The sequence below is a fragment of the Zonotrichia leucophrys genome, chromosome 7, assembly GCF_028769735.1.
Source record: "Zonotrichia leucophrys gambelii isolate GWCS_2022_RI chromosome 7, RI_Zleu_2.0, whole genome shotgun sequence".
Taxonomy (NCBI): Eukaryota; Metazoa; Chordata; class Aves; order Passeriformes; family Passerellidae; genus Zonotrichia; species Zonotrichia leucophrys.
In genome coordinates, this window is record NC_088177.1 from 19,267,548 (window position 1) to 19,292,483 (window position 24,936).

The following is a 24,936-nucleotide window of genomic DNA, read 5'->3' on the forward strand; positions in this document are numbered from 1 at the left end:
AATTGGTTGTGTAATGTAAAGTACCAAAGATTTTCCTTTGAAAAAAAAAAAAAAAATCTTCAGAAATATTCAAGTCCACAGATTACTCTCACTGTTGGCTTTCCAGCATACTCCTTACATGGAGGAAACAAAGGCGTGCTGACTCATACAGATGGTTGCATAAAATGCAGCAATGAACGCCTGATATAAATCAAAACCCAAGCGTTTCTCGGAGCCTCTCTTCCTGCGGGCAGAAAATCTCTGCCTGTTTTCAGTACAGATAACCCTGCCTGTGAAATAAGCGGGGATTTCTAAGGGCAAGGAGCGGCGCTCTCCGCCTGCCTCCCACCGGCAGGCAGCTGCTCGGTTCCCCGGCAGGACCGCGGCACAGAAGTAGGTCAGCCAGGCACCGCGCTGTGCGCGCCGGGCTGTGCCAAGGACAAAGCACCAGGTGGCACCAAAGCACGAGGTGGCACCAGAGTAGGAGGGGGCACAAAGGGCCGCCCAGCGCCCCGGCCCTGCCTTCCCCCGGACAGGACTGCCCCTGCCCCGGGGAGACGGCAGCAGCCTGGGGAAACACGCAGCGTTCAAACGCGTGGTCTATGTGAGCACAATGTGGTGCTTGTCTGGCGGCGAAGCCAAGCTTTTAAAGGCGCACAATCGCACTCTGTCAACAATTTTTTATGTAAATAAACTGTTTTCGGTGCGATGAGCTGCAGGTCAGGGAGCGGAGCGGGCGGATAGCGCAACCCGCCGTGTGCGGAGGGCCGGGAGCGCCGCCTGCATCCCGGCACGGCGGCCGATCCGGCTCGGCGTCGCCGAGGGGAACACCCGCTCACACCCGCCCAGGGATCCGTTCGGGAAACAAAGTCTCCGGCACGGCCAGCCGCGTCCCGGGGAACACACCCGCGTCTTATCTAATGTGGCCGACCCTGCCGCCAACTGCGGCACCGGGGAAGCGGGGGCAGCTCGGGTGAGGCGCCACAGGGGCACCCCGGCGGCTCGCGCGTGTTTGTGCGTCAGGAGGCTCGAACCCGCGGCGGGGGCGGTGACCGGGCGGGGTCGCGGGCGCGGCCCCTCCACGTGGCTCGCGGGCGGAAGGTGGCCCCGCCGCTTCCGCTCCCCGCGCGCGCTCGCTTCCCCTGCCGCCGCCGCTTCCTGTTCCGGTTCCGCTGCGCGGCGCGCGCGTGCTTGAGCGGCTCCGGTGCGGCGGCGCACGTGGCGTCCCCCGCCCGCCGTCCCGCCCGCCGCAGCGATGCTGGTGCTGTTCGAGACCGCCGCCGGCTACGCCATCTTCAAGGTGAGCCCCGGGCTGCGGCTCGCGGCGCGCTGCCTCTCGCCCGGCGGGGCAGACGGGAGGGCGAAGGGGAGCGCGTCGGGCCTGCGGTGGGAATTACGGGCATGAGAGGGAGGGAGTGAGGGTCCCCGCATCCCGTGCGGCGCCTCGCGGGGAGGAGCAGGGCCGGGGGTGGGAGCAGAGGGGCCGCGTTGTGAGCGAGGCCCCGCGGAAGGGGCTGCCGGAGGAGGCTGAAGGTGCTCGGCCGCCAGAAGCAGAGCTCCTGGGGCCTGCCGAGCGTCACCCCTGGCCCTCGCTTCCTCCTCTCTGCCGGCCTGGATTTGGTGGGAAGTTGTGCTCTCGTGCCCCTGCCCCTTTCCGCCTGTGCTGGGGCAGCCGGGGTTGGAGTGCTGATCCCTTTGTTCCCGGCCGTGCCCTCGCTGTTCCCGCAGAGCCCCGCGGGTGCGTGAGGGAGGGGCGGTGCGAGGCGGGCAGCGCACCCCGGCCGTGCGGGGCCGTGCCTGGAAGTGGGATCGCGGGAACGGGGCGGGTCCCCGCAGAATTTTCGTGTCCCGACCCCGCTCTCCCAGAGGGACAAGCAGCCACTTTCCCAGGGCTTTGCTGGCTTCCTGAGCGGGTGGCTCAGGCTCCCTGGGGCTTTGAGCAAGCCTAAACTAGAGTTGCTACAGCGTTCTGCTCCTTTCTGGCTTTTGTCTTGCTCGAGTGTTGATTCATGTACAGTTTTACCAGCTTGGTCATAGTTTGACCATAACATCCTTATTTTTTTCCCCTCCAACTTAGTCTTAGGGTTTAACTTGTGTGAACATGAGTGCAGGTGTGAAGAGAGGAAGGCTCTGGTTTCCTTTGCCTGCAGCAGAATTGCACCCTTGCGGCTCTGTGGAGCATGATATTTCCTTCCTATGCCCTGAAACCTTTTCTGCTCATTGGGATGAAGCCGTGTAGTTCAGGCAATATTTTAATATAAATTTTGATATTTTAATTTCTGAAGGTAGGCTAGGCATGAAGCAAAGGTAGGAGGAGGAACATACAGAGAGAACTGCAGGAAGGTATCTGCAGAGGTGCTGCAGTGTGTGCTGCAGCTGTCAGCAGTTATCCATAGGTGTGTCATTTTTATACACTAACACTCTTGACTTTAGCAGTTTCTATGTCTTTAATTTTCTCTATGTGCCCGTGTCTGTTTATAGAGGCTGAAAATTCTGTAGGTCTTGGTGTAGGAAAAATGAACTGCAGGAAAGAATCCTCTGGCTGAGGAAAGGAAGAGTTGCCCCAAGATTTTGCTGTGCCTCACAGTCATGTGGGACATTAATTACTAGGTTTATTTGCTCAGCTACTAATTGAGTTTAAAAAAAGACAACCTCCTTCAACCAGAGTTAAAAAATCTTCCAGGGAGCAAAACTCATGATATTAGGAGTGATTTCTGCACTGGGTTAAAGAGCAAGCCCAGTTTTGATAAAGAAGAGGATTTTGCTTTAATGTTCCAGATCCAGGAGGACACAGCCGTTATTGAAGAACTTCTGTAATTCAGGTGAAAGTAGAAATGTTGCACTATTGTCTATTAGTAGGGTAAAGCTGCTGAGTGAGAATGGTGAAACAGAGATCACTGAAGATGAGTTTGTTGACTCAATCAGTGTTAACTATTGCAGAGTGGTTGGATGCCCTATGTTTCAGGTCTCCTGTGTTGAAGAACTCAATATAATTTTGTGTTGTGTTTTTATTCCTGCAGGTTCTGAATGAGAAAAAGCTTCAAGAAGTTGACAGTCTATGGAAAGAATTTGAAACTCCTGAAAAAGCAAACAAAATGTAAGCAGGTTTGTACGGGGATAGAATATAAGGAAATAAAGATAGCGTAGAAAGTAGAATATAAGGAAATAAAGACAGTGTAGAAAGTAATCTTACCCCTAAGGAGTTGCAGCTGGGCCAATTATCAAAGATTAGGAACAGGCCTGACTTTAACAAGCCACAGCTGTAACCAATGAGAAGAGTGCTCTAAAGAAGTGGGGTGGCTGGGTGAGAAGGGAGCTGGAGTCAGTTGGCTGAGCAAAAAAGTGGAACAATATTTTAGGGTGATGTGGGTGATTTGACAAATACATCCAAGCTTGTGATGCTGGAAGTGTCAGTGGAATGATAGGGTTTTGTGCTCACAGAAAATTCTTTTTGGGAAAAATAAAGCTTAATCCAGGTGGAACTGTGTAAATCACTGATTTGAGAGCTGTGTTGTTGCCCATGCCATCAGTGAGAGTTAGCCCCACTGCAGAGTTGCACAGGGAATGCAGGGCCCACTAATCACTGGCCTTTCTAGCAAATTGTCCTAAAGTTGGGGACAATGGTGGATTCCTTCCAAGTCTCTCTAGTGAGTTTATTGGAAGATTTCTAACCAGCTTTGATTATAATGGATGCATGTGAGCAAGCTTTGCATTTCATATTTATCGTGCTCTGTAGCAGTACTTAAAGCAGAGGCCAGAATATCCCACATCTGCCTGTTTGTAGTGTGGTTAATCTTGTCCTGGAGACATCATCTTGGGCACTTGTTATACAGGATGTGGCTCTTAATGGGATCTCTACTCCGATAAAAATAATTCCTCTTTTGCCTTTCTGAAAAGGCATTAGTGTAAGCCTGAAGCTTTTGTTGGGATCTGCAAATGCTTAACTCAAGTATTCAGCTGTATCTGTGACCTTGCTTCCTTTGCTGATACCTGACTCCCAACCAGCAGTGGTTAATCAGGGCTGGATTAGTTAAATGCCTGTCCCTGACAAGGAATTTACTGGATTGAGATAGCTCCTTAACTGTAACTATATATCAGCACCACAGGCTGTGTGAGGGGTAGAGGGAAGCTGTGCCTGAGGATCTGACACAGTGTTGTTAAACACTCTTCAGATGATTCTTGGCTCTGGTCAGCACTTAGGGCTTTAAAGAAATTTTTGTTGTTTGTCTTAAACTCAGCTCAGAACTTGTATTCTAACATCTCATTACAGGGGAGGACTTGAGGATTCATGGGCAATGAATCAGTTCAAATTTAAAGTCTTTGAAGATGTATTTGGTTGAAAAGCATGTTGAATCTGAGCTGTGCAGGCTCTGCATTCCACAGAGGCAGAATATTTCCTTTTGAAGATGAGTGGAAAGATGCTATTATCAGTCAGTCAGGGTGCAGTGTTGAAATTTAAATGGATGATGTCTGTCTTTAAATATGAACTACAAAGCAAAAAGAGGGGGGTTAGGTTTTCTGGTGATGTCGGTCCAAGAAATACCAAATCAAAATGCCTTTTTTTTTTCCTTTATATATTTATTGTGGGACCCAGCTGAAATGTCACACCAGACTCAGTTGGCCAGTTTAGTGCTCTCAGTCCTCTTTGAGGGTCTGCATATTGATCTTTACTCTCTTAAAGCCATAGGGAAAAGAGAGGAGCAGAGGCAGAAAATGATAAAATGGTTCTAGCATGTGGTTTATGTATGCTTGTTTACACACTTCTGTTTTATTTCTGTAGAGTAAAGCTGAAACACTTTGAAAAGTTTCAGGACACAACAGAAGCACTTGCTGGTGAGTTATCACTTATTACAAAAAAATCAAATCTCTGTCATGCATTAGTTCACTCATTACTTGCCTGTGCTCATGCTCTCTTTCTTTTCTTAGCTTTTAAATTACAGGTTTTAAAAGTGAGCTGGTTTTGATGGTTATGAGGTCACCTATCCAGTGTATAGTGCAGTAGAGATGTAATAAAGTCTAGATTTTTCCTTCAGTGCATATTTTTAAGCAGTTTAAAGTTGTGACTGATACATATAGCCTGTCTGTTGTCAATGATGCATTCTTGTTGAAGCTGAATATCGCTGATTTGAGTCAACAATTCGTCACTACCACTGAGACAACAGACAGGTATTAGAGAACATTCATTATTACAATCACCTGGGTTTTATGGATACATGTTATGCCTGTTGTTTTCAGCCTAAGAAAAGTCTGTGTTCTCCTCAAATTCAGGAGTTCAAGCAAAATGGAAAACCTTATATTCAATAGTTTTAGTGAGTTTTGCACTTAAATGCTTGATGTGTGGCCTGATTTGAACAGAAATGATAGGAATTCTAGGCAATAATTCAGAAATGGTGTGACAGTTATTGCTGAATGTGCTGTATGATTTAAGTAGGTGAGTGTTCCAGGTCACATTTATAATTAAAGATCAGTTCTTTATATTCTGATGCAGTAGGGGTAGCTTATAAAGGAAACAAAGAAACAAGAATAGAGACACAACCATGGAACATGAGATGCAAATAAAAGAGCTGAGATTGAAGCTGTTGTATGTTCCTCTCCGTGGTGTATTTTTTGGATTATTTTGCTTTTGCATAGGTTTGGATTCAGTTCATGTGTAGTTAGGCTGATTAAAAAAACCTCAAAAACATCCAGCCCCTTCTACTACTTTGCTTCAAGTTGACTTATCTGTGAAATAGAGATGTTTAGAGTACTTATGGCTCATTTATTTTGAAGGCAGGACTATGTATGTGACTGCTTGCAGGGGGATAGAATGTAAGAAAATATAGTGTAGAAAGTAATCTTACCCCTAAGGAGTTGCAGCTGGGCCAATTAGCAAAGAGTAGGAACAGGCCTGACTTTACCAGGCCACAGCTGTACCCAATGAGAAGCAGAGTGCTATAAAAGAGTGGAGTGGCTGGGTGAGAAGGGAGCTGGAGTCAGTTGGCTGCTTTGTGAAGAAGAGTCAGTGCTTGGAGGAACACCAAGAAGGTATGAAACTTTTATGATAAAGAGACAACAGTACGGAGCCCCTGCAATAAGATGGCAACAACTGTTTCAAGGGTTTAGATGCTATTGGCCAGCTTGTAGGATAAAAAATTATCTGCATTGCAGCAGGGTTGAGAGGAAACTCAGCTCAGCACTTTGATTTTATTCTTACATGTTATTAGGTTCTGGAAACCAAAAATCACTAGCTGCTGCTCTGTTACTGTGGTGGAGATCTATCAGTCCCAGAAGTTCAGTGGAGCACAGAGCTGACCCTCAGAGCTGTATAAGTGCCTGCTTAAAATATATTCTGTGGGATTGTAAAGCTTTTACAGATCTATTAATATTTAGGAATTAAGAACATCCTTTAAAGATTCTCCTGTCTGCATGCTGTATTAAAAGAGTCTGTCTGACTGTCCAGTTTGGCATCATTCCTGGGGCTTTAGATAGTACATTATCATCACCAGAGAATACAAATAAGCCATTACTCAATTTCGGATATCGTGGTTGCTGCCTAAGGGACCTGGCAAATGGTTTGTTAATTAAATTATACACAAAATATTCCCATCTAACTTTGCCGTTGGAAATGTTAAACATGTATAAAGCATATGGCATACTGTTTGTAGTGATCCTTAAACGAAGTTGGCGAAAATAGAGCTGAAAACATATGGAGAAAGGAGAGGCAACTGGGAGAAAGGTTTTTCATTTAGGCCTTCAGAGAAGGATGTGTATAATTTTCTTCTGTATTGATTTTGAACTATTGCATGGTGAAGTAGTAATTGCAGCTCAGACTAGAGCTACTGTGGACAGTTACAATAAATACATGAAGTTAGGAGTAATTTTTTCACAGATTTTAGGAGGGGAAAGAAACAACCTCTTTGGTCTTTTTGTTTTATACAGCATCCACAGCTCTTGTAGAAGGCAAGCTCAGCAAGAACTTGAAGAAGATTCTCAAGAAGATAGTGGCAAAAGATGCCCACGAGCAGTTGGCTGTGGCAGATGCCAAACTTGGAGGTGTCATAAAGGTGATAACTGATTTTGCTTTTTTATCTTTTGTCTTATGCTACTGAAATGCTATAGTCAGATTCCAGAGACTTTGCTGTTGCTAGCAATGGATTATGGTGCCACTGCTGTGTTTGCAGCATAGAGGATAGTTAATCTTAGTATGTGTACAGGGAAGATGTTGTCTTGAGAACACAGGTGACTGACATGGTAAGAATGCACTCAGGTCTTCAGGTTTGCTTGATTTCTCTCTTAAATATTAGAAATCTAGCAAGTAGAAAAACTAATTTTCTCATTATCCATTCTAGAAAAAGAGTGGAGGGAGGAACCAACCAACAAAACCCAAACCAGGCAGACACATATTCCTCACCAACAGATGCAGTAATAGTAGGGTGATGATTTACTGTGTTTGTGGGAGTGGGCATTGTTGTGCCTTCCTCAGTGTGCAGGTAGCTGTGCACACCCTATGCTCCTTGTATACCCATAGGTGGTTCAGTGACAGTGGTTTGCTTTTTCTGGAGTCTCCTAGGTGTCAAATACCAGTTTCCCATCTCATGTCCAATTGCTCCCTGTTCCGCTGAACTTTGTTCTGACAACCTCCTCATGCTGTCTTCGGAGACTGTGTAGGCTGCAAAATGAGGGCTTAATGTTAGTGAATAATAGCAAGGACTTTGAACTAGTTATTCACTCTTGTTCTCTGAAAAAGATGCAAAGCCCCTAACCCTCTACCTCTGTATTTTCTTTCTGGGACCAACTGTTTCTAGTAGACTTCAAAATCTTGAATGTTCTACATAGCAGATAGAGCATTAATTATAAATCTGCTCATCAAAGGGGAATATTAACTGTGTGGGGAACTGAGGGTGTCACTACCTTGAACATCAAAAATGAATGAAACTTGTGTGATCACAGGATTGCAATGGGATAACCAGTTAAAATGATGTAAGGCTTCTGGAAGAATGACTTCAGAGGAATGTTGTGTTGTGCCTTACTTTGGACCATTGATTTCCACACTGCAGGAGAAGCTGAATTTGAGTTGTATACACAGCCCAATGGTTACAGAGCTGATGAGAGGAATTCGCTCACAGATTGAAGGGCTCATAACAGGCCTCCCTTCTCGAGAGATGGCAGCTATGTGCCTGGGTCTGGCACACAGGTGAGTTCCTGCAGCAGCTCTGTTGCATCCTGTCTGCCCCTACCCTATGCTGTGCTACTTGAAGTGTTTCTGAGTATGTGGCATGGTCTTGTACTCTGAGTCAAGATACTTCTGTATCTGAAATCTTGTTTTAAAAGGAAGGGCTTTCAGTTTGCACCCACCCTTTAGGGAAAGGCTTCATCTTCACCCAAAGTGGAAGCTGGTAGCTTTCCTTTTCATGTTATATACTTGAAGGTACACTTCTGGACTGTGTCTGGAGCAGTCAAGGGAGTCATTTAAAGCTCCATTGCCACTAAGAGACAATGTGGAGACCACAATTTGATGATTTCTGCAGAATAAGTACCCATATAATAGATAATGAAAATATTAAAGGCAGGATTGTTCTTCTCACCTTGTCGTTGCTGCTTTTTAGATTTAGTGGAGCAGTAGTTAAGTACCAAGTTGTTGGATCACCGTGGGATCAAGCATCCATTAGCGAGTCACTTTTTAATCCATATTCTGACATGAGCTTGTCCTGTTACAAGCCATTGACAAGTTAGAGAAATGCTTTGCTGTAGCCAATTCCTTAAAAGTCTGTTTGCTTACAAAATAGGCATTAATATTGAAAAAGGACTTTTAAGATGCAATTCCTCATTGATACTGAGTGTCTTTCACTGTAGCTTACAGAGGAATTGTTAACATAACATTAAAGCCAGATGGTAATGGGCTTTCTCAGACAGTGAGAATCTGTTCCAGGAAGTTTTTGTTGCTTCACATTGGTGTTGCTGGTATTTGCTGCTGGGGAGGTGCAGTTTTGTGGATTGCTTCCAGCTGCTGCCCAACTGGAAATGGTGTTGACAAAGACATTTTGTGGAGAACCATGCAGAAAAACCAAGAGCAAATTAATTTCCTGCCACAGCACTCATGTTCAGTCTGCAGCAGGTGGTGCAAATAACCTTCACTTTCACCCTGGTCACAGGGTATGGGAGGGACTCCTGTCAGGGCTGTTGTGGAGCTTGTGTCAGTGTGGCTTCTGGCCTCAGCTGAGAGCAGTCAGTGGCACAGAACTGAGCTTGGTTTCAATGAGCCTGTGGACAACTGTATTTGTGTTAAAAAGGAACAGTGGGGCATATTCTGCAACAGGATGTCAGGATGCTGATGAAACTGTGTTTGTGTCTCCTCAGCCTTTCCCGATACAAGCTGAAGTTCAGCCCAGACAAAGTAGATACCATGATTATCCAGGCAATTTGTAAGTATATTTAGAGCTTAAATTATTAATGGATTTGGCTTCTTTTCTTTACATTGGCTAAAGAAAAGTATTGCTGTCAATTTCCTCCTAGGATGTCTGAGTAAATTGGGCACTGATGTTCATCTAGGCATAAAGTGTGTTTTCCACAAGCAGGAACATTTTTAGGGCAATACAATAAACTGGCATGCACTTTTTCTTAGCGTAGAAATCAGCTGAACTACAGGCTGTGTTAATTCAGTCCTCTAAGGGCTTTCCTTCCCCACATGCCTCCCTTCTGAGTGGTGCTGTGAGAATGGGCCCCACAGGATAGCATTTTCTGACCCATCATTTAGGTGGTGTCTTGCATAGAGGGCAATGTAGAAATAGACTCCTACGTTAGGTGTGTAAATCACACTGCAGTGTGTAATGCTGCATTTTGTCTCCCTGCTTTCTAAATGGAAAACAGACTGAAATTGTTAAAGCAGCTTGGAAAGCCCATTCCTCATTTTTCCTTGAAGAGACGCACATCATAATCTGCATGCTTGCTGTGAAACAGTGGTGAGGAATTCTGCTTGGAATATTAATTCCCAGACTGTTGCCAATGATGAAACATAGTTAAACTGAAATTAATGATGTAATTCAGTTCCTTCGTCACTACCACTGAGACAACAGATGGGAATGTTGGTATTGCACTAGCAGGAAATATTTTAGCCTCAGGGCTCTCTAGCAATATATACTGTAGGTGCTGTACTGTAATAAACTATAAATCTGGTTATTTGTCATATCTAGTAAATGGTGAGCCCATTAGCTTTGTATTTGGTGTATTTATATTGTAAATATAAAATATAGTAAAACACTTTTTCCTCAAATTTAATTGGATGCCTAGATTTTACATCAGCCTTGTCAGCACTTTGGCTGACTAAGAGGAAGGAGAAGTGGCTGCTGCGCTCCTAGGGGAATGTGCTTTGCAGCTGTTTGGGAGTTTGTCCAAGATGGTCCCAGCGATGAAACTTTGAGGCCCCACTTATTGGAATTCCAGCATTTCTATAGTATTGTGCCAACGTATTCCAACATTTCTATGGTATTACACAGTTCTCTGAAAAGTAAAGACTTCTAAGTGTACTGTAGTTTGGTTCATTCCAATATTTATAGAGTAGAATACTTCAGGTAGTCTCCTTTCATACTATTTAAATTGGTTGGTTTGAGATACCACATTTTTAGGTTGCCCTTTTAGGAAAAGAACTCCGTCCTTCTTTCCTATAGCACTTCTTGATGACTTGGACAAGGAGCTGAATAACTACATCATGCGCTGCCGGGAGTGGTACGGCTGGCACTTCCCTGAGCTGGGCAAAATCATCACGGATAACCTGACCTACTGCAAATGTGTGCGCAAAGTCGGTGAGTGGTGAGGCCGTGGCAGTGGGCACCGTGTGAGGGAATGAGTGGCACTGGTGTGACACCCACTCTGCTCGTCCAGCTGCCATCGCCCTGAGCAGGGCTGCCTTCAGTAGCAGGGTAGACGGGGCCAGCAGAAAAGGAGGGTATGTTTGCATCTGGATCGTGGTGCAGTTTGCCATTTGGAAACTTAAGTGAAAACTAATGCCACATCACCAACCACTCCTTCATGGACCACCAGCATATCTTGGAATCTCAGTTAGTCAGCAGACCAGTTTGGAAATTAGCTCTTAAAAACTGATATAAAGAGAAGTGTTGCCTGTCTCTGCATGTTCTTAAAGAGAGCAGTTAGTAGAATTACTTACAAGAGCAGAAAGAATGCCATATTTTGGACACTTGCCTCACCTCTTGGGCTCATATGCTTTGTATTGATTTATTTTTTGCTTGGTTGGTTTTTTGTAATAATGAAGTTTGCAGTCCAGAGGGAGTTGTGGTTTTAAGGGGGCTTTTTCCCCCCCAGTTGTAGAAACAATTAAATAGATTTGGTTAGTGGTAAGTGTCTGCTTCCTGGAGTTCTCTTCTTCTAATATTGTCATTGAAAATTTTGCAGCAACCAGCTACTGAAAAGGCAAAATATGTAGTATGGGCTTTCTGGGTTTTTTTCTAGTTTCAAATTTAATATTACCAACCGTTCCTAGTTGGTATAAACACAAAGTCAGAACACTGACATATATTTTAGGAATTCAGAATAGTGTGATGGCAGACTTGACTCACTGTGTTTTTATTTTGGCCTTTTATCTTCATCTGTTTCTGTGCCTTTTTTGCTAGTTCATCTTGCCCCCAGCACAAACATGCTTTCATCTGTCCCCCACAGGAGACAGAAGCAATTTTGCTTCCTCTGATGTTTCTGACATCCTACCGGAGGAGATTGAGGAGGATGTGAAGGCTGCTGCTGAGATTTCCATGGGGACAGAAGTATCAGAAGAAGACATAAACAACATAATCCATCTCTGTGATCAGGTATGTACACATGAATGGGTAGCAGTAGGACTCTATTTCAGCTCAGAAGAGCCACTTCTGCCAAGGAGAGCTTTTCCCAGGGCAGTGCTAACTCTTGTGATGGCAGTGATGATTCCTGTATTGTTGCTTTCCTGATGTTCAGACATGAGGGTGCACAGTCACTACCTCATCTGAGCCATCTCAGACTGTTGATGCCTGCACAAGGCCTTCTGAAAGTGGCAGTCTTACTTTTGGGGGGAATTTTGCTATCATTGTACTTTAAAGAATTTGAGATAGTAGCATTGTGTAGCCTCTAATCTGTCACTGTGGAAGCTAGGTGATGAACCCTGGGTTAAAAATGGACCACTAAGGCCCTAAAAGAATTAGGAGTTCTACCCTGCTCTTGTCTGGGCCGTGTGTGAACAAACACCTTCTGACTTCAGTTGTGTCAGTTGGATCCCTTTGTGACTTTACCAGCAGTGGCAGGGTTAGGAGTTCCTGTTCTTGGTCTAGACCAGGCTGCTTTTTAATGTGCATTCTGATGGTGTCTGTATGAAACAAGTAAAGAGCACGTATCCCATTTCAAGAGAAAGATTTATGTGAAAACTGAATATTCCAGAGTTTTGTCCTGAAGAAAATGTCCTTACTAAGTATTTTTGTTCTGCTTCTCTGTCTTTGGCATGTTATCAGCTCCTTTATCAGGAGTTTTGCTGAGAAAAGAAGTTGCATAAGGGAATTAGCAGAATGGATCCAATATACTTCGTGGATGTAGCTCTGCTCTGGCAATATGCTCTATGTAAAGCTTCCCATAACTCTGGCTCTTGGCTGTTTGCATTTTGCAATTTGTTAGTCTCCTACAGTGGAATTCTCAGCACTTCCTCATGTCAGTATATTTATTTCTTTCCATTTTTTGGTTGGCTGATACTGACTGCTGTAACCAAACTCTGTCTGTGGCAGGTGATTGAAATCTCTGAGTACCGGACCCAGCTCTATGACTACCTGAAGAACAGAATGATGGCCATTGCTCCCAATCTCACTGTCATGGTGGGAGAACTAGTGGGAGCAAGGCTCATTGCTCATGCAGGTGGGTTACAGTGATCAACATGAATGAATCCTAGGTGACCTCATCAGTGGTTTTCTCTGAGGAGCTGGTCAGCTAACAGCATTATGTAAGGCCTGGTGCACATGTTGTGGTAAATGGGGTGAAGGCAGCACTTCAGGAAGCTTGAGAATATCGGCATGAGCTTGGTAGTAGTCTGTGATGACGAAGTTCTCAGTTGGCCTGAATTCTTTTTGGAATATGAGGGCAACTTAAGTCACTACCTCTTCTGAGACACTTACTGAGCCTCCTGCTGATAGTTCTGTCACTTGTGAGGTATAAAACCAGCACTAGGCATTTATAGTCAGACTGGCTCAAGATAGCAGCTATTTCAGTTATCTGTGCTGCGGTTCTGTGATGAAATGTTCTTGCTGTCAGGAGTAGGCATTATTCCAATGGAATATGTTTTATTGAGTCAGCCTTCTTTCCTGATGCTCAAATCAAACCAAGACAGTTGAGGCATGAAAGACTGAAATGGTTGACCTGTCCTTCAGGAAACAAATGGCAAACAGCTCTCATGAAAACAGATGGATCTGAGCTTCTTACACTATTCAAAAGCGGGAATCTAGCCTAGCTGCTTCTCTGATAAACTCCTCTTGCTGTGTCACCTCTTTCTAGGCTCCCTCCTGAATCTGGCAAAACATCCAGCTTCTACAGTTCAGTTGCTGGGTGCTGAGAAGGCACTCTTCAGAGCACTGAAGACTAAAAGGGACACACCTAAATTTGGCCTTATCTATCATGCCTCCCTGGTGGGACAAAGCAATACCAAAAATAAAGGAAAGGTAAGTTACATAGTTCTTCACTGGGTTGGCTTTTTCCAGGGCATTAATATCTTGAGCTTCGTGATGGCTTGAGCTTCACAGTGAGGCTTTTCCATGGCTTGCTTTACTGTATTGCTTTGTGATGACATGGAAAATACCACTGTCCTACAGATCCTTGAATATTGTTCACTCCTGTTCAAAAATGGGGATAAAATTGTCTGTTTGACATAGCTGAGCAATAACAGGTGTATTCCAGGTGAGTTTGGATGTAACACTGGTTTTCTCAAGGGGTATGTTACTACTTTGTTCCATGTGATAGTAAACTAAGATGTTAAAGGCTTTGGTCTTTCTTGAAAATTGGACTCTTTTTGTACTAAAGTTTTTAACAGCTTGGTCCTAAAGTCTTTCATAATGCAGATGGATGAATATGTGTTTGAATTGTGGAGGAATCTGGAAATTACACTGCAGACTAACCTGGTCTGAAGGTTGGGGTAGAGTATGATATGTGTAACTGACTTGCTGTCTCAGACATTTCCCTTTATTTATCAAGGAAGCAAGGTGTTACATTAACACTATTTCAATATTAAAAGAATGAGACACTAATTACTTTTTGGACTGAACACTGCCAGTAAATGGTTACTTTGTGCTTTTGTATGCGGGTATGGTTTCCAGATCAGAGTGAATCACTGCCTTATGTTAAGTCTTAGCATTTAATATTATTTTTGGCTTTCCCAGATTTCTCGAATGCTGGCAGCCAAGACTGCCTTGACTATTCGTTACGATGCCCTTGGAGAGAACACCAGTGCTGAAATGGGAGCTGAGAACAGACTAAAAGTAGAGACAAGGCTGAGGCTTTTGGAAGAGAGAGGGGTAAGTCTTAGAGAGAGCTGCATGAAGCTGTTGTTTTTGTTCAGGGTATGATTTCCTGACACTGCTTTTTGACTCTTCTCTCTCAATAGCATGTCACTCTTACCCTGTAGTTTCTCCCAGCTTTGGCTGGAATGGCCAGGTGTGTAAGTTGGCTGCAGGCATTTGTGTAGCAGCTGTTCTTGTTTACAGGGCTGTCTTTATTTGCTTTATACTGAAAAATCTTGAGAGCGACCAAGATGAATAAGATCATACCTTTACATTCCCTCCATCTCTATGAATTGCAAGGATAGGCTTATTACTTCATAGTTTCTTTTTCTTTACTTAGAAGGAGAATTTGTGTCAATATTTTTTCCACCCTGGTTCCTGGAATCTGGACAGAATCTGGTGGTGCTTAGTCTTCGGGAGCTTTCTCTGTAGCTAAAGCAACATGTTATTCTGCAAGTTGCTGCACTGCCCTGCTACCACCTGATGCATATCCTGGCTCTCCACACCTACTGTTCCATGTTGCCATCAGCACAGGGTGCTGGGAGCATAGGGACCTTTTCCTCTTTTATGTGGCTGCTGCATGTCATCTTGTGAATGACAGCCAGGTTCAGCCTTCCAAGCTAGACCTGATGCCAGTGCTCTAGTACTGGCATTACTAGAACAGAAAAGAAATGTCCAGAAAAACCTGCTCTCTCTCCATGGACAGTGAAACTTCCCATCAGAACAAAGGCAAGGAGAGATGTTAACACCAAAAGACAAACCAATCACCTGACAAGTACATATTTAATTTAGTTTGGGGGCTGTGTTGTGGCTTTAAGGGTGGCTTTATGCCAGCTGTAGAGTGGTACCTGCGCTTAAATGCAGTTAATATTGCCAAAGGAAGAAAGTGCACAAATCTGAGCTGCTTTTGGGAATTTGGAAGTACAATGTTATGTCACGTTACTGTTGCATATTTGATCCAGTATTAGATATACCTTACTTGGATTGGGCCCTTGAAGAGCAGCATTGGGAAGGCCATTCTCACCTCAGTTACACTCCCTGTCACTACTCTACACTCAGGTGTAAAGCTAATGCAAGTACACAAGAGCTTGACCCATAATGCATCTGTCTTTCCATTTCAAGAGCTGAAGAACTTGTGTTGTGAATTCTTTTCCTTATGAGTAATTTGTTTTTCCTATCTAAATTTTTCTTGTAGATAAGAAGAATTAGTGGCACTGGAAAAGCCTTGGCCAAGGCAGACAAATATCAAAACAAGAGGTGAATAATTTTTACTTTCAGCTTGGCTGAGTAAAAATAACTCTCCATGGTTTTATTTCTGAAAAGCTTTTTGGTTGTGGGCTGGGTTGACCTAAGATCCAGGAAACATTTTCTGTGCTATTTAAACATTTCTAATAAGTTCTGTTGCTAACAAGAATTTCCTTTTCCCCAGATTTTCTAATAGTGAATCACTGACATCATCAGATAGCAAGTACTTTTAGGTGCTACCAGCAGCACCCCAAAAAGCAGGGTCTTAATATGTAGCAGCTTTATTTATTACAATTCCAAATGAAATAAATGGGAGAAAATCAGAGTATTAATGAATTTATTTGACACGGAAGCTGTCCTAGAGACCTACTTAGCCCACTTATTCTTGAAAAAAGGAAAAAAACTAGACACCACTTGTTCTGAGCGAAGCTTCATCTCCCTTTTTAAGTCATGTATGTAATAAATAACACGTCTTGAGCAATAAATAAGGTGTTTCTGTACTCTGCACACTGTTAGAACAGTTTCTGGTGCCCAAAGTGACACTGTAAATTGCAACTGGGGCAGCTAAACATCTGAGGATTTGAACAAGGTATTATTAGTCTGTGGTGTGACATCTGGGTTTACTGCTTAATTTGGCTGCAGGCTTCTTGCTTAGCTTGCCCTGCTTATTTTGCTGAGCTTTTGGTGTTGAGAGGGCAAGAGCTCAGCAAAACCAGGTTTCAGTGCTCATTCTGTGAGAAAAAATTAGCACTGTTGCACCCATCTGCAGCCCCCAAACAACTTTCTGGAGTCTAGCTGTGACTTCTATTTCCATATGCCAGGCATTTCCGAGTGTAGTGACGGCTGTGATTTCTGGAGCAGCTTTTGCAGACAGTGTCAGTCAGTAAATGAAGCATCAGGGCGTGGCAGGAGGGAGGAGGTTGTTAAAGAGACAACATAGATGCTGGGGTTTGACCTCTGGAAATGAGGAATCATGAACTCCTGCCAGGACATGTTCCTGCTGGTAGACATGCTTTGCAAACATGTCTAGGCTTGGGGAGAATCTGAAGATAATTCCTGGCTGTTTGGCATAGTCTGGCTACCTAAAAGGGAAACTAAATTCAGTACTTGGAATTATCTCTAAACTCAGTAATTGTCAAATTGTCCTTGTAGTACAAAAATGGCAGTACTGCTGCATGAGCGTGTTAGAAAGGCTAAAATAGTGTTTTAAGGAGATGGGCGAGAATCTTAGTCTTGTATGGAACTATGGATTTTGTTTGAATTAGCTAAATTTAAGTAATGTATCAGAAGGTAAATGAGAGTTCGTTTTTAGAGATGAGATTCAAATGAAACATTTCTGTATGCTTTCCAAAAAAGATGCAAGTGATGCTATATTTGTCTTATTTATGGTTTTGTGGTTTTGGTTTTGGGTTTTGGTTTGGTTTTATTTTTAATTAGCAGTATTATGACAATGACAAGGAAACCATTGAGCACTCACTTGTGTTTATCTGAAGTAGACTCCACCTTTTGCAAAAGGCTGCATAATCAATTTCTTTAAACCAATATGTGGTGTTAATACCCATAAAAATAATTTCCCATGTTTAGAGGATGAGCTGATGGTACTGTCGGCTGGCATTGCCACATGCTTGCTAGCCCACTCAGCTTCAGTTGCTTTTATAACCTGTGCAAGGTATCTTCTTCAGAATCCTATTTTAGAAAAGTTCAGATGTCCATTATGTGTCTGGGGATGAAATATTTTAGACTTAGTGTTTTAAAACAACTTCTTTCTTCAGTAGGAATTCTGTTCTGATTAAGAAAAGAACTGCTTCATTGTTATTTGATTCAGTTGTCCCTTACAAGTTCCAATTAAAGAGCACTGGACAGCCTGTAGAGGAGTTTGGAACTGAACAAATGAGCATGCAGTGACTGAGAAGAGGCAGTTTCAGACACAGATATTTAAATATCCATAAACTCAGTGATACAAGTGCTACAGCAATGAGCTGTAATGTTACCCTGCCTTGTGAGTTTGCCCTCTCAGTTTAATGGTGGAGAGGCAGTGTAGAAAAAGCAGAAGTAAAGCTACTTCTAATGCTTTGTGTGTGTGTATTATTACCCCTAGGGTACAGTTATGGGAAAATATACCAAATACAATGCAATAATACACTAAGTGATGGGGAGCTGTGTGCTTGTGACCATGTGGCTATGCTGGATAGGCTTTCAGCATCAGAGAAATCAATGAAATGGGTAATTCAAGTGCTCTGTAGAGCCTTGGCCAGGTGTAAACCAGGATGAAACTCTTAGTTAACTGGTGTTTTCAGATCAGACAATTGTACTTTGTGGGGTATCTCTTTCCTAGTCATGATTACTGATAAAGGCACTATGTATTGGTGGGAGGGCCTCATTACCTGTAGATGCTTTGTCAGCTGAGCAAAATTGATTTTCAAGTATTCTTGGTAGGTCGTGTTGGAAAGTTTATGTTCAACTGCAGGGTCTCCCCTGAAGGTTTACTCTTCTTAATGCATAAACGTTTTTCTTATTGCAGTGAAGTGAAGGTGTTTGACCCCTCTGGTGACTCAACACTTCCTGTTGTTTCCAAGAAGCGCAAAATTCAGGAGGTGGATGAACAAGACACAGAGGTTGCAGTGAAAGCCAAGAAGTTCAAAGCAGAGATGAAAGGTTGGTTGCTGTACCTGTGCTGCTGCCAGGTCACTGTTTGCATCCTGCAGCTGGGCTCTAGCAGTTACAGCCAGCCACAGTACCTGGGTATTCTCCTTGCGAATGGCAGTGTATTTAAAAAAGTGACTGACACCAGACTGCAGTCAATTTACAAGCAGTTGTAAATGTGTAAGAACATTTAAAAACAAAACTCTACTCATATTCTTGCAGAATTTCTTGCTCAGCAGGTTTGTATTTAGTATCTTGAAGACAGAAAAGCTGCTCTCTGTAAAACCATAACTTGCCCTATTTTCTTTCAAGAATACTATTTTATTCTGTGTAGAAGTGTTTTCTGGCATTTCTCAACATATAAAAAGGTCAGAATTTGACTTGAAATGACACTTGGAAATTTCCATCTGAATTTACATAGTACATGAACAATTGTTATTCTCTGGGGAGCTAAAACTGAACTATGTCCACAGTTCTTTCTTTCTCTGATAAGTTACTGTGTGAAGAATGTTTTGCAGTCACAGCTCAGAATCTATCTAGTTTAACATTATGGTTCATTTTAAGAAACATTCTGTTCTCACCAGTTTGTAACTTGTGAGGGGAAAAAATGAGGAAAAAGATGACTTAAAGTCGCTTCTGTGAGATCCAGAGCCAGATCTGGCCATGCACTACTCATCTTTTGCCAGCTACCTGTGCCTGCAGCAGGTGAGGCTGTCAGAGCCTTCCATTTCTGCCTTCTCCGCTGCTCTGCTCTAGGGGTTCAGAGTGCAGATATGCTGGTTCAATGCCTCTCCATGCTCAGGTGGTGGGAAGTGTGATCATTCCAGACACCACTTAGTCCATGGTGTCTGTACATGGAGGGAGCAACTTGCAGGAATCTAAACACAGCTGAGAAGTAAAGTTACACTGGGGGAAAGGAGAATCCTTTGTGCTGTAAAGCTGAGATCTGTGCTCTGCCTTGTTCACTTGTATTTATCATAATGAGAAAAGGACATGAGTACTTTGGAGGCTTGAACTTTGCCCATTTGCTTTTGGAGAATGTGGGTGTTCTCACAGCTACTGCTTTTGAGCCAACTTCCCTTACTATAGCCAGAATTGTTCCCTTGGGCTTCCCTTGCACTATCAAAGCAAGTGTTGACATCTCACAGGCAGGTGAAATATTAAGTTGCCTTCCAGCCTGCTCTTCTGTAGTTTGAGGAGGATATTTCAGTTCATAGTTCTATTATTCAATGGTTGGTCCTTTTATACTCAAACCTGCTTGTGTTTGCTTCATTTACTTTATTTCCAGATTTGGGGATTGGGTGGAGCTTAGCAGATATCCTTGAGCTGGAAGTAGTGTCCAGAACACTTGTGGACTATTGAAATCTGTGCTGTTTGGCTGCTTGTTTTGCAAATTTCCCCAAACCTGAAGTACAGGCTTCAGATGTATTGCTTTTCTTCCTTAAAAGATGGGTAATTCTATAAATGTATGGTTAATAGCTCCTACTTTCTCCCAGATCTTTCTAAAAACTGAGTTTTATTTGACTACCTGGGCATTAGTGCTAACTATGCCAGTTGCTTCAGACTATAGAATAAATGTTTCCAGAGTGTTTATTTATCTTATGTCACCTCTATGCAGAATTAATCTCTTTAGCCTGTCCTCTTGTACCCTTGAAAATAGCATTGCCTCATGTTTGCAAATTACATTTGAGCACTCAGCATGGGTACACGGATTTCCCTGACACCTGCTAGACACAGCATAGCCTTGCTGTTTTGCAGCATGATTTCTCTGATTGCAGTGTGCTAGTGGGGGCTTGGTGGTCCTAGGAGGTTGAGGAGTTCAGCAAGTCACATAATACACAGAAGGGTGCAGAGGATGTCCCAGCATTAAGATTTATATTGCACATCCACTTGAATGTGCATGTGAGCCCTTAATGTCTGCTGTTCTTGGCTCTGTTGTTTTTTGCTGCAGTGCTCTATTCAGCTTTTGCCTGGTCAGAGGTAACACATCCAGACAGTGTGTTGTGAAAGAAGTCTCTGCCTCCTCCTCTCCCATGCTGTTTGTGCAGCTGCATAAAAAATGGGGGTGGTGGGAAAAGTAGTCCCAGAAAACAGGCATTCTTCAGCCAGATTTTTTTGTTGGGCTTGTGTTACAAGAGGAAGGTAAAGGACAGGAAGGAGTGGGAAGCTGCCACTGAAGAGTTTTGGTCAAACCATTGCTTTTAATATCTGTTGTAAAGAGGGACAGTATTTTGCATTATGCCAGCCTGAAGTGTAAATGTTACTGCAAGATGAGATGTGTGGTGTTTTCTCTCTCCCTGTTTGGGGTGCATGAATGGCAGTGCTTTGGGTGGGAGCTGGCAGGGGGTTGGGGTATGTATTCACCTTTTATACCTATCGGGAAACCAGGTGGAAGGATTAGTGCCTGAAACAAGTTACAATCCACTTCAGGAGCTGTTAAAACCTGGTTTTGTGTTGGTGAAGGGTAGTAGGGCAGGTGTTTTTGTGACTGTGGTCTCTGCAGTTGGATGTGGCCAAACAGAGTTCATACCACCAGCAGGGCTAGCCAGTGTCCTCAGGGAAGCCTTCAGCTTGGATCTAGCATCAGGATATAGTAGCAGTTAGTGACTTGGGAAGGGATCTCTTGAAAAGAGAAATATCTTCAGTTAATGGAGTGAACCCTGCAAGTCACAAAAGCAACAGCTTGGCAGGATGTTCTTTTCTGATAGACAGTGTGACTTCATTCTGTACGCTCTGTGGAGCATTGTCTGGAGGAGGGAGGGTACACCAGGACATCAGGCTTGTGTGTAAAAGCTTAGACAAAAATGGTGGAAAATGGTGAGTGGAACTACTGCTGGTGATGTCCAGCACTCCCAGGGCCATCAGTCAGACTGATCCTCAGGCTGCTGCTTTCTGTGCCTGAGTCAGAGCTATTGGTTTCCTTGTCAGCTGCTTTGTATCACAAAGAAACCCCCACTGGCCTTGCCTGACTTGGCAGTATTGCACCTAGAGGGGAAAGACCAGCACCCCTGGAGCCTTTATCCTCATTCTAGGTACAAATATGTGTGGTCTTGTGATGAGCTTTGCTAGAAGGCAGCAGCTGAAATCTTCAGAGAGGGCTCTGCTGCTTGCTGTGAGAAGTGACAGTGCCTGTGAGCACCCAGTGCATCATTGCACAGCAAATTGTGCCAGGTTCCACTGCCTGCTGTGTCAGAATTGATGACATCGAGGGTAATAACAAGAAATAATTTTTTCAAGGTTATCACCCAACATTTTTCTTGGAAATGTATATCTTACCAATCTAGCTGAGTAAAAACATGTAGCATAGCAAAATACAATGTGTATGCTCCTGTTATACAGTGTGGCTTTAATATAGTTTATGCTTATTTTTCAGCTGCTTTTACTTTCCCCATGTCATTCATAGGGAGGTGAGGACACTTATTTTTGTACCTGCTTTGAATGCCTTATACTTGCACACTCTTCTCTGTGAATTTTGTGGCACAATCCACTCAAAGTTATATTTACCAGGTTTTTTATCTACAATCTTTTGCTATTTTGTTTCTGGTATGTTTTTTGATGTCAGAAAACTGCATGTGTTGGCTGCATTCTTCTGTAGACATGTCTAGAAATTACTTACCCTGAAGCCAACTTGTTTTGTCTGAAGCTAATGTTAGAGCCAGAGTTTGAAGTGTTATTTTTGACTCGTATAATCCTTTTTCTGGCTTGAGGAACTAAACTCGTGACAAAGTACAATCAAGACGTTAGGAGGTTATGTGGTTTGGGTCTTTTTTGTAATTGAACTTGTTCTTTTTGTAAGTGGTGAGTGAGTGTTCTTGAAAATGAAATTGGTTCTTTCCTGGGGGACATATGGTGAGAAAATGACGTCTTGAGTCAAACCTCCAGTAGCAGAGATACATACCACAAACACCTCTGGTTTCACCATCAGTTTTGTAGCTACTGAAGGATAGTGGTTGCTGCTTTCAGAACTTAGTCATGAGTACTGTGTGAAACTTGGTATCCAGCACTGACTCAGCTGTGCAAATAAATTTAACTTGGGTATGCTCCAGTAACAGCCTGGCTGCTGCATAGGCTGTCAGCTTGGTAATGATTTTTGCTTGGTATCTTTACCTCGAGATTCCTAAGACTGTTGGATGTATTCTAGGAAGTGAGTGGTAAATCACAGTTCCATTACCCTGTGATTAGATAGGGCAGCTGTTGATGAATTGTTCTGAAAAGTAACTCTAAGGCCATTAGTAAATCTTTCCCTGGGTTGACATTCCTCTCAGCTTATATAAATAATATTATAAATAATTCCTGTCGTCCAGGATAGGAAAGTGTTTCTGCATTAAATGCTTGAAGTTGCATTGAGATCATTGTGTTTGTTTGCCAATCTAAACAGTAAGGAAAACCAGTCTGCTTCTTCACAAATTTCCAACATCAAGATGGAGAAATCAGTTGTGACCAAGCTACTGCTGGCTAAATGTGTTTCTAAGGGGGGATTTAGAGTCCTTTTGCTGCTCCTGTGTTGCTGGTAAAAATACTTGCCAAACTGTGGACAGTCACTTTTCCCATGGAGTACTTGGAGGTAATTTGGCAAACAAAACATGCAAGTTTGTTTTAAACTCTGGGAGCAGCATGTAGGAATAGGATGATGTGAATTCACCAGGAGCTGGGAATATTGCTGTCTGAACACTGTCACTGTCTGAAGTAGCTTTATGTTTTGGTTGTAGCAGGGAGTAGTTCTGCAGGTAAGTTAACACAGACAGTAAATAGGAGTCATTGCATCCTCTGCTGTCTCATAGTGTTTCCTTTTGCACTCTCAATAACTGACAACCTGCCTTTCATTTTTGTCCTTTTTGTGCTACAGAAGGGGCAGCTGTGGAAGATGGTGAACCTGTCAAAAAGAAGAAAAAGAAAAAGGATAAGGAAAAGCAAGCTGAAGAAGAGGTGGTAATGAGTGAGGAACTCCCCACCAGCCCCATAACTGAGGTGAGGCAGAATTGCATAGCTACCTGATCATTTTTGAGAATATTCTCTCCAAAACATAGTGTAGAGTGAGGGGTGGGGAGAAATTCTTCTATGTGTAATCCATGGCATGAAATAGTTTTGCTCTAGTAACTTTATTTTGTGATCTCCACCACTGTAATGTCCAAGAAGATTTGCATTGCAAAATTATATCTGGAAAGTTTGTGACTGCAATGCCTCCATTCCCCTCCTGTCCTCTGCTCACCCCCAGCTCTTGTCTTCCCCCTCTTTTCATCTTTTCTAGTGGGAAGAGTGTCCCTTGGGGCCAATCCACAGGCATCTGTCTCCACTTTGGGACCTGTAGGGAGCAGAGGCTGTACCTGTTGATTTGGTACCTTCTAGAACAGCAGAGCAGATGGGGCCAAACGCAGCTTTTGGCCCAGTTCTGAAGTCCTGTTCTTGAGCCAGGGTTGATTTTTGTGCCCTTGGTGTGTCATTGCAGGGCTGAGCTGTGACAGTGTGGCACATCCTCCCTGGCCCTGTGAGCAGCTGAGGGAGGACATGGCCTGGGCTGTGCTCTGCTGGGGCGATGCTTGGCCTCTGAGCCCTGTTGCCTAGCTACTCGTGTTGCTTTACTCTTCCACTATGCTTTGTTCATGGCAACATTTGTTTGTTTGCAGAATACAGAGAAAAAGAAGAAGAAAAAAAAGAAAATGAAAGATGAGGGTGAAGACTGATGTGGAACAGGGGAAAACACTGGCCCTTGGACAGCTGCTTTGGAGTAGCATTTATCTACATCATTTGTTTAGCCTCTTGCTGAAAACTAACTTCCCTGTGTTGCGAGAGGGCAAGGAGATGGGTTTGATAGCTGTCTTCTCCCTGGAACAGGATACCCTGGTGTCTCTGATAATTAGGAGGATTACTGGTTTCTTTTGTTTAAAAGCTCACAATAGGTCCTCTTTTCATAACCAGTCTCCACTGATAAGGAATAAAAACATTTTTATGGAGATTTTATGCCTCTGTCTTTTAACTTGTTTGCTGTTTTCTCTAGCCATTATTGGGACTGTTTCTAAGATATTCTAAGATAAGTTTTAAATGACTCGTCAGTTCTGAAGTTGTGAATTTGTAAATGTTCTGTTGCAGTTTATTCTCTAAAGATTTCAAAGGTTGTAATATCCCTACATTTTCTGTAAAATGGATACAAATATCTGTGCATGATACCAAAGATGCTTTGAACAGTTGAGGTATGTTACCAGGTCTGCACTGTATTCTCTTGATAAAACCTTTTTTAAGCATCTTCCAAATGTTTTAGTTTTGCTGCACTGGGTAACAAAATTCAGATGCGTGTTTTGAACAAATGTGAGGTAGCTTTCAAATTGCTTCATGGTGATTGTAGCAATTTCCCTCACTTGATTTAAAAACAAAACAAAGCAAGAACCAAACAAACCCTTGAAACTAACAAACAAAAATCCAAGAAAATAGCCCCTAAATCCCAGCCAAGCCAAACCCAAGGCAAAATTACTTCAGCTATCTGATAATGAAGCAGAAAAGACAAGTGTTTTATTAGTAGCAGAAGTCAGCCATTTGCTAATTCTGCTTTCTTGTGGGAATACAGATGCAATGAAGTAGCATCATG

At 43.3% G+C, this 24,936-nt stretch overlaps 1 protein-coding gene and 4 non-coding genes across 5 annotated transcripts; all 5 read left to right on the plus strand.

The window, feature by feature from the left end:
* The first annotated feature begins 1,082 nt into the window (after positions 1-1,082).
* Positions 1,083-24,307, plus strand: NOP58 (NOP58 ribonucleoprotein). Its single transcript, XM_064717860.1, has 15 exons — positions 1,083-1,279; positions 3,000-3,076; positions 4,760-4,812; positions 6,898-7,022; positions 8,016-8,152; positions 9,316-9,380; positions 10,623-10,757; positions 11,629-11,774; positions 12,711-12,837; positions 13,471-13,634; positions 14,349-14,483; positions 15,664-15,725; positions 18,235-18,368; positions 23,203-23,324; positions 23,981-24,307. Exons 1-15 carry the CDS (start codon positions 1,235-1,237, stop codon positions 24,035-24,037), a joined length of 1,584 nt encoding a protein of 527 aa, XP_064573930.1. The 5' UTR covers positions 1,083-1,234; the 3' UTR covers positions 24,038-24,307.
* Positions 5,057-5,145, plus strand: LOC135450721 (small nucleolar RNA SNORD70). The gene has a single exon (XR_010441139.1). It is a non-coding gene; the product is annotated as a small nucleolar RNA SNORD70 (small nucleolar RNA).
* Positions 9,948-10,035, plus strand: LOC135450722 (small nucleolar RNA SNORD70). The gene has a single exon (XR_010441140.1). It is a non-coding gene; the product is annotated as a small nucleolar RNA SNORD70 (small nucleolar RNA).
* Positions 11,872-11,955, plus strand: LOC135450719 (small nucleolar RNA SNORD11B). The gene has a single exon (XR_010441137.1). It is a non-coding gene; the product is annotated as a small nucleolar RNA SNORD11B (small nucleolar RNA).
* LOC135450718 (small nucleolar RNA SNORD11) lies at positions 13,005-13,090 on the plus strand. The gene has a single exon (XR_010441136.1). It is a non-coding gene; the product is annotated as a small nucleolar RNA SNORD11 (small nucleolar RNA).
* Positions 24,308-24,936: the final 629 nt, after the last annotated feature.